Here is a 12027-nt window from a genome sequence, read left to right on the forward strand (position 1 = left end):
CCTGCAGATCCATGCATGTCCTCTCACTTCAGTATTAAGAACTCCACGTAATTTGCCTGTCTCTGTATCCTTAACTGCAGTCTGGGTAGCTCAGATTTACACAAACTTTGCTTGCAACAGATCACTATCTTTTGCTGAACCACTTCCACAGCATTTGGGCATGTTTTCTAGATGAGACATTCAAAGTGGGTGAATACATTTGGTACCTCAGCAGGTTTTTTTTCCTGTGAAGTTAAAAGCTTGCTAGGTGTTACCACACAACATTTGCAATGACTATCAGCTCAGCATTCAAAGTGTACTACCAGTGCTTGCTTGTCCTCAAACCAACCTGTTCTTGCCAAAATACAGCAACAAGGTTTCATCCAACACTGTCATTTCAAAGCAATCTCTAAAATTCAGTAAGAAATAGGCCAGCCGCTCATTAAAAGAGGAGGAATACATGCCCAGTGGTGCTTCTCAGGCTACGTATCAGTTAGTGCCTCTGCACAGGTGGCTTTGGAAATCCACCAGGTAAATTACTCCTGTAGTTCTATCTACTGGTAGCAGGACTGCCAAAACCACTGAAGCTGGGTTAAACCCTTCATTCATGAATGGTGCTCTGAAGTTTATAGGAAGTAAATGCAAGTTTAATCCTTCTGGATTAAGATATTTCTGTTTTTACCCAGGATTCCCCACCTTTGTGGCATTGCTAGCTTTCAAGCATATCAGAGAGGCTTTCTCTCAGAGTAGTGCTTATCACAATATGCCACTCTCCCCAAACTAAGAAAACCTCCACAACAAATTCACTTCCTAACTTTTCTAGAGGTGACATTAATGCAGGAAAAGTGACCCTAAAGAAACTTCTGGGCTCTTAGCTACAGACACTCTGATAGCAGAAATTGTCACTAAGCAATCTAGAGATGATTGTTTTGTCTGAATTCCTTTTTGAATTAAAACCCGACCTGTGAAGCCGAGAGACTGACACACAGAACAAGGGCAACGTTCCTCTCCTAGCAAAAGTGATTTGATAGATAGCCAAGCCCCGCTTGCACAGATACTAACCTTAGTTCAACTCCAGTGTGAGTCCCAGATCAGAAAGTAGGCAGCAGGAATTCAGCTCCATTTTCCAGTTAAGCTGGCGATGCTGGTCCCTTGCAGTATGAATAAGTGGCGGTGGTTTTGTGAGCCACAGAGCCAAGAAAGACTCAGCCAATGCAAGGTATGCTGCTGCTTTCTGCTCAGGTTTTGAAGAGGAAACAGCAGCCAAAAATCTCGACCACTGCATAACAGTTCAAGCCATGCAGTAATTTTGACACCGGAAGGTACAGTCAAATAAATATATTTCACGGTACCAAAACGCAATGGTTCCAGCAAGTCAGACTGCCCAAGCGGGTTCCCAGTTTGTGCCTGGGACTTGCAGAGCGCGTGAGGACTGGTTTTGCCACCAGCATTTTCCCTGGGTTGTTAGCACTTCTGGAAAAGCATCAAGCACAACTGACACAGCAGAGCAAACTTTTTTTTTTGAGCATGTTTTTTATTTAACATGCTCAAAGAAATACCAGAAAGACAGAGGCCTACGCACATGCACTCTCTGCTGGAAGAGGTCCAGATTACCAGGGTTTTTGGAGCACCAACGGATATAGTTTTGCTTACTGCTGAATTATTGTGCTGACATGCATCATATATGTGGACATGGAGGCAGGAGGACCGGGTCATGCCAGCCCCAGGCTCACACCACCTCATCTTGGGAAGCAAACCACCCCAGCAACTATTTCCAAATTTAACAGCAGTGTTAACATACTGAAGGTAAAAACAGACAGGCAGACGCTTACCCAGAAATTCATTTCAAAAAAAGAGCAAGACAAACTGAGGACAAAAAACTGTGGAATCATAGGAAGAAAAAAAAACAGAACCCTATCTGAAAACCAGTGGTGAACAAGAAGTAAAAGCAGAAACGAGGCAAACAGAGTAAGACACAATGAGAGCCAGGAGACACAAAATAAGGACTGAACAGAATCTCATCGGTTGTGATGCTGCAAAGCTACAAGACATTTTTGTCACTCAGTTCCTGAATGCATTTTGGCTGAGGCAGGGGAACTTCAGTTCTCTGACACCTTCCAGAACAGTCATTTCGACTACTGACCGTACAGCTATGCTCCACGTGTCCTGCCAACGGGATCCCACTTATCTAACTCACTCCCATAGGCTGATCACCAGAGGTTACTTCCAATGTCCCTACCAGCTGTGCAAGCAGACGAGGATGAACATCTTTTTTTCTGCCTTACAGTACCCGTTCAGAACAGCACTGGGAAGCGTGCATCTCTGTTGCTCACAAGCGGCCTTGCCCTCCTTCAACTTAGCTGTCAGCTACCCATCTTTGACAATCGCAGCAGTTTCTTACTTTTCTTACTGTACTGCAAGGGCATAAAGAAAGGTAGAAGTGTCGTTCTAATGGGAATAGTATGAGGGGAAGAGAAAAAAAAAAGCCCTAGGGCTCTACTTCTGTCCACTAGTTTACAAATGCTGGCACCTTTGTCGACATTAACTTTTGAAGTGCAAGCACATGAAAGGCTAGGGAGTACTGGGGGAAGGAAGAAGTATCTTCCTATAATTAGTTTTATTACAAAGTCAAATTATTTGTTTGCTACTTCATGCAAGTTGTATTCCTTTTGCCTTTTTACTGTAAGGATGAGCAGAAACTATTACACTGATGTAAAGCTTAGTGAAAGCCATTTAGAAATATCAGAGAAACTTTTTAAAATATTTTATTCTTTTTAATACAGATACAACATTCTTCCAAGGTCACTTCAGAGTAAGTGGCATGCAGCCTATTGAAATCCAAGTGCCCATACAGTCATTTCAAGTTAAATGTGCACAGTGTATTCTACAACACTAAAACTACATTTAGAGAGGAGCTCTTGCTTCAGAATGATTTGGCAGCTTCAAAACAAATTCAATAAACATTTTGAAAACCAATTCAATAAGCAACAAAAACCAAAACTGAAATGCAGCACACCATGACCATCAAACACCACGCTTATCTCAGTAAGGACCTTTTAGCAGATCTGGCTGAAGCAGTTGCAGAGCTGTCTTTATCATGACCTTCGAAGTATTGCTGCTCTATTCGCCTACAAAAGGCTGTGAGGTTACCGTAGTTTTTCACTTTTTCAGAGAGTTCATCAGTGATTAGTTGAGTAGTCAGGATTGTGAACAGATGTCCAAATACCAGAGCATCTAATTCAGTTGGTCTGTAAAAACAAACAGAAGAACAGAACAGATATTTTGGGAGGCAAGTCCTGATGAAGAAACACCCCACCTCTGTTCTGAGTAACTTTGAGCTAACCATGCGATCCAAGAACTGAGAATTAAACAAGCAACTCTGAATTTAGCAAACGCATGGGAAACGAGCATAGTATGAGCATAGTTCTCAATATGCCATCTTTCTTTGCTTTGGTAATTGGGAAACTAAAAATTAAAAAATAAAAGGGGGAAATAAAGCCCTTCCTATTCCCTTTTTGTGCTTTTTCATACTCAAGAACTACTTAACCAATAGGAAAAGGAGTTCCAGAATGACAACAGCTGGCAACATTTATTTCATAGAAGCGGACACAAAACAGGTGCCACAGAAAGACTCTTAGAAATTTCAGCACGCTCTTGGTTAATTGTCACACAAACATACTGGTCATTTTGCTGTTTTTCAGAGCTACTCCCCTGCTGCTGGTTAATCCACAAAACCTTCAACCCTGGCTGCAGGGGATACCTAAAAACAAGAGCCTGAGAAACCTGGAGGTTTTCAGCACAGTTCATTCCACTATAGTTATCGGCACTGAATACAACCCAGGGAGTACTCCACATTTAATTTAAGTATGTAGAAAAAACCACTGAATTACAGAGAGAAAAAAAACAGCATTTTGCAATTGGCATAAACTAGTGGAAGCAAAAGAGATGTGACAAAGGCCAGGTTGTTCCTTTTGTCTCCTGTCCTTAGTAAAGAACATTGCCTAAGAAATACAAGTCATAAAGATATCTTTCTGTTTGTTTGTTTTTAAGAAATTAACTGTATACAGGTGCAAGCCTGTAGCCTACGTGAGCTGCAGTACTCTATTCATAAAGACAAATAGGAATAAAACAGAATTATCAATTAAAAAAAAACCTTACAGAAACTTTCCTTCTAAAATCTATAGTGGCTTGTTTCTGAAATTGTACTGCAGCCATACATTCAAATTTCCTCAACTGATAATGTAACATTAAAGTAAAACAGAAGGTTTCCATATTTATAAATGTATACCTGTGTGCACATTTTTTTAAATATATTTTTGTGGATGTGCCATTTCCATAGAGAGTAACTTACTGCTTATTGAAGAAATACGGTTGTGTTCCTAATCTCTGGGAAAGAGCCTGACAACACTGGTCTACATCTTCAAGCACCTATCAAAATACACAAGAGATAAGATAATCATATTGTCAGGAAAGAACAGCAGTAAATATATGTGCATATACCTCCTTACTGTATTTGTGCCAACAGAGGGAACATGGAATATACAATGTTGGAGCATCAAAAGCTGTTAAAGGCAGCAGCTAAGTGTTATTTAATCAAACATTTACCATAGAGCCAACTCTCATTAAGCGCTTTCCAAGAGATTTTTAACTTAGCTTAATGAAAGGTACTAACTTACACATCAGACTGCTTTCTATTTTTTTTTCAGACTTCTGAGAAGTGAAGCTAGAGTCCTGCAAAGCATGCCTATTAATGCCACAGGAGAGGGGCCGTAATTCAACATCTATTTTCCAGGACCACTGCCTAAACTAACATGAACAGAGATGCACACGTGGTAAAGCATCCTTCCTCCCACTCCATCAGACTGCATATCATTTAAGATTTATCACTGCTGGTGACAGATACCTGACCCCAGATAACTCTTTAAGCACAGAATTTTGTTGAAACAGTTGCAGTTAAATAAAGTGTTACTTCTCTTAAGTCTTAAATAAAAGAAAAATGGAAAACACTGGGAAGAAATAAGCTTCGCCCCTCATACTGACCTGTTCAAGTGACTTGCCAGCCCACCCAATGGCCTTCATCTTTCTCCTTATCTCCCATTGCTTCTGATAGGACAAAATGCGGTTAAGAGGCCAAGGGTAAGGGGAGCCGTACCTTGGGTGAGTAATCTTTGTTAAGAAACAGAAAGTTACTCTGTTGCAATACAAAAAATGCAGACAGCTCTATTTACAAAACAGCTAATAGTCTCATCTTTCTATCACTAAGAGAGCAATAAAGAGAAAGGATGTTGTGTGATATTCTGCAATTATTCGTGCAGAATTTATTGTTTTCAGTGTAACCATTTAAAATTATTACCTTGGAAACATATGCAAAACTCATATTTGTTCTGCAGTCACATACCTCCAGTGAAGTTACAACTTCCCTAAAATGTATATGCAAGCAGAATTCAAGTGAAAAGACTGTATCATTAATGGTACAGAGCTCAATGTTTCATTTATGAGTAGGGACTTCCATTTGTGAGCAAAAGTATTTTCTCATTAAATTTTAATTAAGATAAATGTTGCAGAACCACTCACCTCCTCTACTGTAACATCATCACACCACTGCAGATAGAGCTAGGAACAGAAAGAACACTTACTACAACTTCCTAATAAACGAGAATACAGATACAATCATTTCTCACTCGTAGAATTTTCCTTTCTATATTAGATTAAATTTCCATTTAGTGCCTTCTGTTAGACTTCTGAACATAGTATAGAAATTAAAACTAGAGTCACGAGCCCAGCTCCAAGTTGCTGGCTCGCCAGCAGCAGAACCAAGCTGAGACCGAAGGCCCACCCTCCTTGCCTGCGTCGCACACAGCTCAACACCCAGGTTCCCAGCCCTCAGCCGCATGCCTGGGACTGCTCGTGCCTGCCAGCATTTCCGGCACTGGCACCACATCACGTTAGCAGGCCACGGGCACGATCCACAGGGCAAGCCAGCCTCCAGCAAGGCACAGGAGCACGCGTGGAAGGTGACAGTGGGGCTGCACAGCCAGTTATGGGATGGGGCGGGACCCCCAGGACTGCTGGCGTTTTCCATCCACGCCAATCAGCCACTTCTACAGCCACAGCACATGCTTCAGACAGGTAAAGGGAGCTGTACACATGGCTTGTGTCTGTGGGAATATTTCATCAAGTAGTCCACAGGATCCAGAGAATTTATTCCTGCCTCATTTCACCTTAAAAACTGATGACCAAATCTAAGCTTTAATCTAAGAACAAACACTGTTTCCAGTACAAGAAAAAATCCTGAAGCATTCTTGCCTATAATCACTTATGGAAGTATGTGCAGTTACTATGGTTTGCTGTACCTCCGCTGTCAGGAGCATATTATTGACTAATTCCATGTAGGCTTTCATCTCAGCTTTTTGGACTTCATCCAACCCATCGCTGAGAGAATGGCCCTAATGGGGAAAGAAAGAGAGAGACATGTAAGAGAGGATATTGGAATATTCAGCAATGCCTGACCCAAGGACCTCTGAAGTCAGTGAGCTTTGGCTCAGATACTGATCTCTCACACAGCACCGTAACAAGTTACACATGTACTTTTTACATAAAATGTCCTTTAGAATGAAAAAGAAATCATCATAATGTAACAGAACTGATGTGCAATAAATGTAGGTTATTACCCGTTACAGGTGAGCACACAACCTGTGTCGAGAAGTAAACACGGATTTACATCTGTGCTACAGCTGTATGAAGTGCTTGCTCAGTGAGAAGACAATGTTGTTGAAAATACAGCTTCAAAATTTACACCAGTCATTTCTGGCTGTAAGAATTCTGAGACAGAGACACAGAAAACCAGCTGCAGAAACTGGCACTGGTATGCAGATGTCCTGCACAGAATTTGCTTCCAGAATCTGAGGTAACGTCAACGTGAAACATTTCCACCTCGGCGCTCTCACTGCAGCGTATCTTGCTTTTGAACCAGCACCGGATTTCTGCACTGTTCTAAAAAGCAAAGCACCATTCCAGGGGAGCACGCCAAATCCACACCCGTGCTAAGGAAGACTGGTACGCAACCCAGTAACTGATGCAGGCCACGTGTGATTACCTTGGCTTTCACAAACTGGACTATGGGCCCGAGTTCAGATACTACTTGGTTTCCCACATGAATAAAGGGCACTTTGCCTGTAAAATGAGAAATGTATTTTAGTAGGAGCTTTTTGTACACGTCAACTATCATTTCATATTTTCAAAGCAATTAAATATCGCAAGTGTGCCTGAACATCAGTCTTGGTTTTTTGTTGTTTTTTTTCCCAAATGAGCACAGGTAAGGTTTTTACATGTGTAGCTCACACAGCTTCCATTTGTAATAACCAATGTAGCTGCCCGATCTTCTTCCTTCCAACCCTCCTTGACATGCAAGGTTTGCAATTCCCTATCTCAAAGTTATTGAATGAGATCTACTGACTTGTATTTTAATAACGGATTTTGCTTTGCTGACTGAATCCAACATTTCTCTGAAGTACAGGTGGGAAATCCCAGGCAATCAGACTGAGCCCTCAGACAGTTTGACAACAAGACGTTCTAACCCACGAGCAGGGAAAGGGCTGCTGAAAGGAAAGTGGGAGATGTGGCACCGTGCCCAGAAAAGCAAGTAGGGGAAGCAAAATGCACACTCAGCAAGACAGGAACTTGACCCTCCCTCCTCAGATCCTCCAGATTTCCAGTGACTGGGACCAGCTCATAAGGGGGAGCTGAGGGCTCCTCCTTCAACCCACCCTAACCATGCTGCTCATTCTGTAACTCTTCAACCAACTGCAGCTGACAAACATCAATCTTAAGTACTGTGTAAATTTAAGACTAAATCTTTATGATTACTTACATGACTGAAACTGACCGTAACAGAGACACACGCTGGGCAGTTTGCATTACTGAGAAAGCCCTCGTGACCGAATGCTGCAAAGAAGCCGCTCAGTGCAGTGGGACGCAGCACACTCTTACTTTCCTGTCTCACTGTGAGCAAACTCTGCTCTCTGCAGAGAGCCCAAAGAGCAAGATCAATACCTGCCCGGCTCCAAACATATTAGCAATACGTGCATTCCTTTCCAGTGACACACATAAAACCTGCTGCTGGCCTAGTTCACACCAAGTTCATGCTCACAGCACATCCAGTCTTGATTTTTACCCCGAGATTTGCTCTCACTGGCTCAGTTGGCCTCAGGGTAAAGAAGTGAAGTGCACCACACCACCAAAGGCTGCACAGTATCTGTATGCTGCATACTGTGAAAGGAAACGTAGACCCCTCTGAGCTCCAGAGTTTTACGGTTTCCATCAGGCTACACTTCACACAGCAGCCCTCTGGTCCTCCACTTCTGACTCCCCCATAATGGACTTTCTCATTATGTGGACTGTGCGATAAATAACCCTCACCCCAAAACAACGAGATGCACATCTGTCTACTGCTGTAGTGAAACAGCTGGTGGCAGAGGAGTGGGGAGCAAATAAAAACCTGTTTTGAATTACCTTACAGAACCAAGATATTGTAAAGAAAGGCAATTGGGAAAGTGAAAATAAACAACAAGTCCGGGAGTAAGGGCAAAAAGAGTATGTGTATCTATGTTTAAAAGTGAGCTGCTATCAGTTTCTGCTATTGTGCTCATTTTCATCAGGAGAAAAGAGAAGGAAGAAGGGGTCAGACCCACATTACACACCAGGTGCCCACTGGGGGCAGAGGGCACGCAGCTGCCACCTGTCCCGCTGCTGCACACCTAAGACACTCCTCTGTGCAGACGTTCAGCATTCCAACACTACCTTTATTTTCTAAGGAGTCACGTCTATAACCCCAAAATTTGGCTAGCTTTTACTGTTGTTTCCAGTTGCTTTGCCTGCAATAGCAGCAGCAGCAGAACCAGTACAGGTGGTGGCCATGCTGACAGGCAGGCATCAGCCAGAGGCAGGCAACTGGCAAAGAAGCACCTCCTACTGCAACAAAACATTGGGAAGGAGTGCAAGGACTGCCAGACCTGAGAGCCCTGCAGTCAGCAGTTCTCACTGGGTTTTAGGCAACCTTCTGGAACCAGCCTCTGGGAAATTTTAGGCAACCGTCACCTCTAACAGAAAGCAGACCATACACTTCCAGTGCTTCATTTATTGTTGGTGGGGTTCTGGTTTGGGATGTTTCTGTTTGGTTGTTGTTTTTTTTCCCCAGACAGTCTCCTTTATCAGAAAAAGGTTTAAAATCACCTGTCACACTCGGCTGACAATGCACTCACTCTTCATTTTCGCCCTGTATTTACATACTGGCCGTTATCTCTCAGGTAAAGTAACAAAAGATGCTCTCTCCAGTTTTGTCTCATCCCAGCAATGGGAGAAAATACCAGCACTCACTGATCAGCAGGAATATTCCCTGGATGCAGAATAAAGACGTTCTTGGAAACGTAAGTCTTTCTGCCTTTTAGAGAAGACTGCCACCAGAGATTAGAGCTGCCTGACCACTACACCGAAGTACCGTGCCCACAGGCTCAGTTCCATACTGTACCAGCGTTACTTTACATCTAACTGTTCTAATTGTTTATGGGAAAGGAAGTGGCGAGGAGGGGGAAGGCACCGCACGGGGCAGCGCTGACCGACTGTTATCAGCGAGACAAGGCGCAGTTGCCATGGTACCAAAATGGAGGTGTAATGCAGTAATCTAAATGAAGGCCGTACTTACCAGATGGGGACATGTACTCGGCATTGGCCCTGCAAACCACCCGAACCGGCAGATTGCACATTTGCAAGAAGGCCTGGAAACAAAGCATTGAAAGAGCATTGATACACCAGTGACAAACAAATGCGTTCTGCTTGATACATCTGACAACGTCTTAGCAAACCGTTAGCGCGTACCTACGAAGTATAGTTCCTTGCATAATGCTTTTAAGGAAAAAAGAAAACCAGGGTTTTCTAACTTCTTCAGACAATTGTTTATCATCCAGTCAATGGCTGGAATTCCTCTAATTAAGATTCTCCCTCACACGCACTCTTAAAAGACGCAAAGAAGCAGTGCTGTAGCTGCAAGAAATTAAGTGACATTCTGCTCCTCCTGAAAATCACAGTACGTACTTCCTGCGGCTGAAGCTGCCTAACCAAGCTCACGCTGTGTAACGCAGCAAACACACACAGCACCTTCCCATATTGTACCAGTCATCAGACATTTTGCTTTACAATACTCTATGAGCACGTCCGCTTTATTTATTTCATCTAATTTGTGTGAACTGCAGTGAGTGCAAGTGATCGATTTACTGTGTCCTTCATCTCCAACCCTGGATTCAAACATCCTCACTAGGATACCCACTGTTGTCAGCACCTGCCATTGCTACAAAAGCCCTAACGTGTTTCTGTTTAAATAGCAAAATATCAAGAAATGTACTTGTAATTTGGATGTATAATGGAAATAAGGAGTCTTAATCTCCAGAGCCTCTCACAACTCAGCGGAAGTCCTATCATTCATTTTGTCTTTGGCATGAGAAAGGTCAGAACTCCAGATTCCACCATCGCACCTATTTATCCACTGTGGCTGGAAGCTAAAGCCTACACGAAGAAGGCCACTAACCACGAAGAAAAATGCTGCTGTAAGCTGAGGGACAGAGCGTGCTTTGCATTCACTGTAAGCAAGCAGACCAAAGCTAAAATGTTAAGATCTTCAAGGATGGCAAACAGTACAGCATACTTTTAAATCCTGTTTTGGAAACAGCTATCCCAGCTTGAACAATGTGTACTCCATTTGCACTTCAGTCTCATTTGGGAGTGGGGTCAGAAAGTCAAAGGAAACGAGGTACACAGCACCCAGCAAAGCCCTGTCACAGTCTCCCAGAACCTGACCTAACCATAACTATATTAATGAAATCATTGCCCACGGCAGAAGGGCACTTCTGCACTAAGTAAGACCACAAGGCATTAACTAATGTCAGCATCAGCCCTGTTCCTAACTTTGTGGCTTCTGTAGTGCCCATCAAGCAAACAAACAAACCACTCCTCCTCGGGTGCTTCATTCCCAAACCCTAACCCAAGCACTGATGCTACCAGTACCCAGGGAACAAAAGGCAAAAGCTTTGGTCCTTTCCAATGCCTCTTCCAACCAACTCAAGAACCCCACAGCCATCATTTGGCTCTCACTATTTCAGATGACGTAAGTGAATCCCAAACCCCAAATTAAAGCAGGGAACTATGGTCACAAGCTGCTAAAGACACTGATGACAGCTGACAGGAGCGCCTGCCTCAGAACTCGAGAGGCTCTGCAAAATCCACTAGTAACCCGAGTTTCTGCAGATTTTGATTTCCTCAGCCTAACTCAATTGGAAGTACTGCTTGGGAGCCAGTTACTACACACCCACATGCAGATGCATATCTGCCAAATGCTGAGAATCTCGCTGTAGTCTAGAATAAACTGGCCGTTAGATTGCCAAACCTCATCCCAACCAGCACCTCTATAACTGCTTATGGCAGCAACCATCACCCACAGAAAACGCAAGGCAGTGGCCACATTTGACAACATCACACTTTCTAAGTGCGCAACCACTAAAAATCAAGGCTCTTGTAGTCTCGGCTTCCCAAACTCCATGCAAGCAGTAAGAACACCCAAAGGAATAATTCTTAAACAGGAGCGTAAGGCACTGTCTCAGTGCTGTACCTCTACTGGCTCTGCAGGATCCAGCGACGGTGCAGACTGTTCCAGCTACTGCTATATGCGTCGTGTCCTCTGCCCAAACTGGGACACTGAGATCACTGCAATTCTGCATTAAGCTTGAAATGAATTTTAAGGCCGCCATGTACTGTTCCCACTGCTGGTTCAGACAAGAATGTCTGAACTGCGCTGGAACACATGAATAACTGAAAAGCTCATGAGCACAGAGACACATTCAAGCAAAAGGATGTGAATCAGGACTATTTTTACATTTCCACATCAGCACGTCAAAAATGAGATACGCCAGCACTAAACAGTCAGGTTACATCAGTTGCTTCGGCAAATTCTTGCCTACCATACATTGGTTCTTCCACAGTACGAGGCTTCTATCCGAAACA

General features: G+C 43.2%; 1 protein-coding gene and 1 long non-coding RNA gene across 9 annotated transcripts in view; one reads left to right on the top strand and one right to left on the bottom strand.

The window, feature by feature from the left end:
- The window catches only part of LOC110399345, a 125612-nt gene extending 120599 nt beyond the window's left edge, over positions 1–5013 (top strand). For all 8 annotated transcript variants that reach the window (XR_002439121.1, XR_002439126.1, XR_002439125.1 and 5 more), the window contains one exon: positions 4686–5013. This is a non-coding gene — a long non-coding RNA (uncharacterized LOC110399345). The remainder of the gene's footprint in view (positions 1–4685) is intronic.
- MTX2 (metaxin 2) overlaps positions 2729–12027 on the bottom strand; it is a 34396-nt gene continuing 25097 nt past the window's right edge. Inside the window, exons 4-10 of the mRNA XM_021397911.1 lie at positions 9680–9752; positions 7076–7152; positions 6333–6425; positions 5554–5592; positions 5020–5145; positions 4331–4407; positions 2729–3227 (exon numbers count right to left, since the gene is read on the bottom strand). Of these exons, the coding sequence (XP_021253586.1) occupies positions 3017–3227; positions 4331–4407; positions 5020–5145; positions 5554–5592; positions 6333–6425; positions 7076–7152; positions 9680–9752 (696 nt within the window). The 3' untranslated portion in view covers positions 2729–3016. The remainder of the gene's footprint in view (positions 3228–4330; positions 4408–5019; positions 5146–5553; positions 5593–6332; positions 6426–7075; positions 7153–9679; positions 9753–12027) is intronic.

The sequence above is a fragment of the Numida meleagris genome, chromosome 5, assembly GCF_002078875.1.
Source record: "Numida meleagris isolate 19003 breed g44 Domestic line chromosome 5, NumMel1.0, whole genome shotgun sequence".
Taxonomy (NCBI): domain Eukaryota; kingdom Metazoa; phylum Chordata; class Aves; order Galliformes; family Numididae; genus Numida; species Numida meleagris.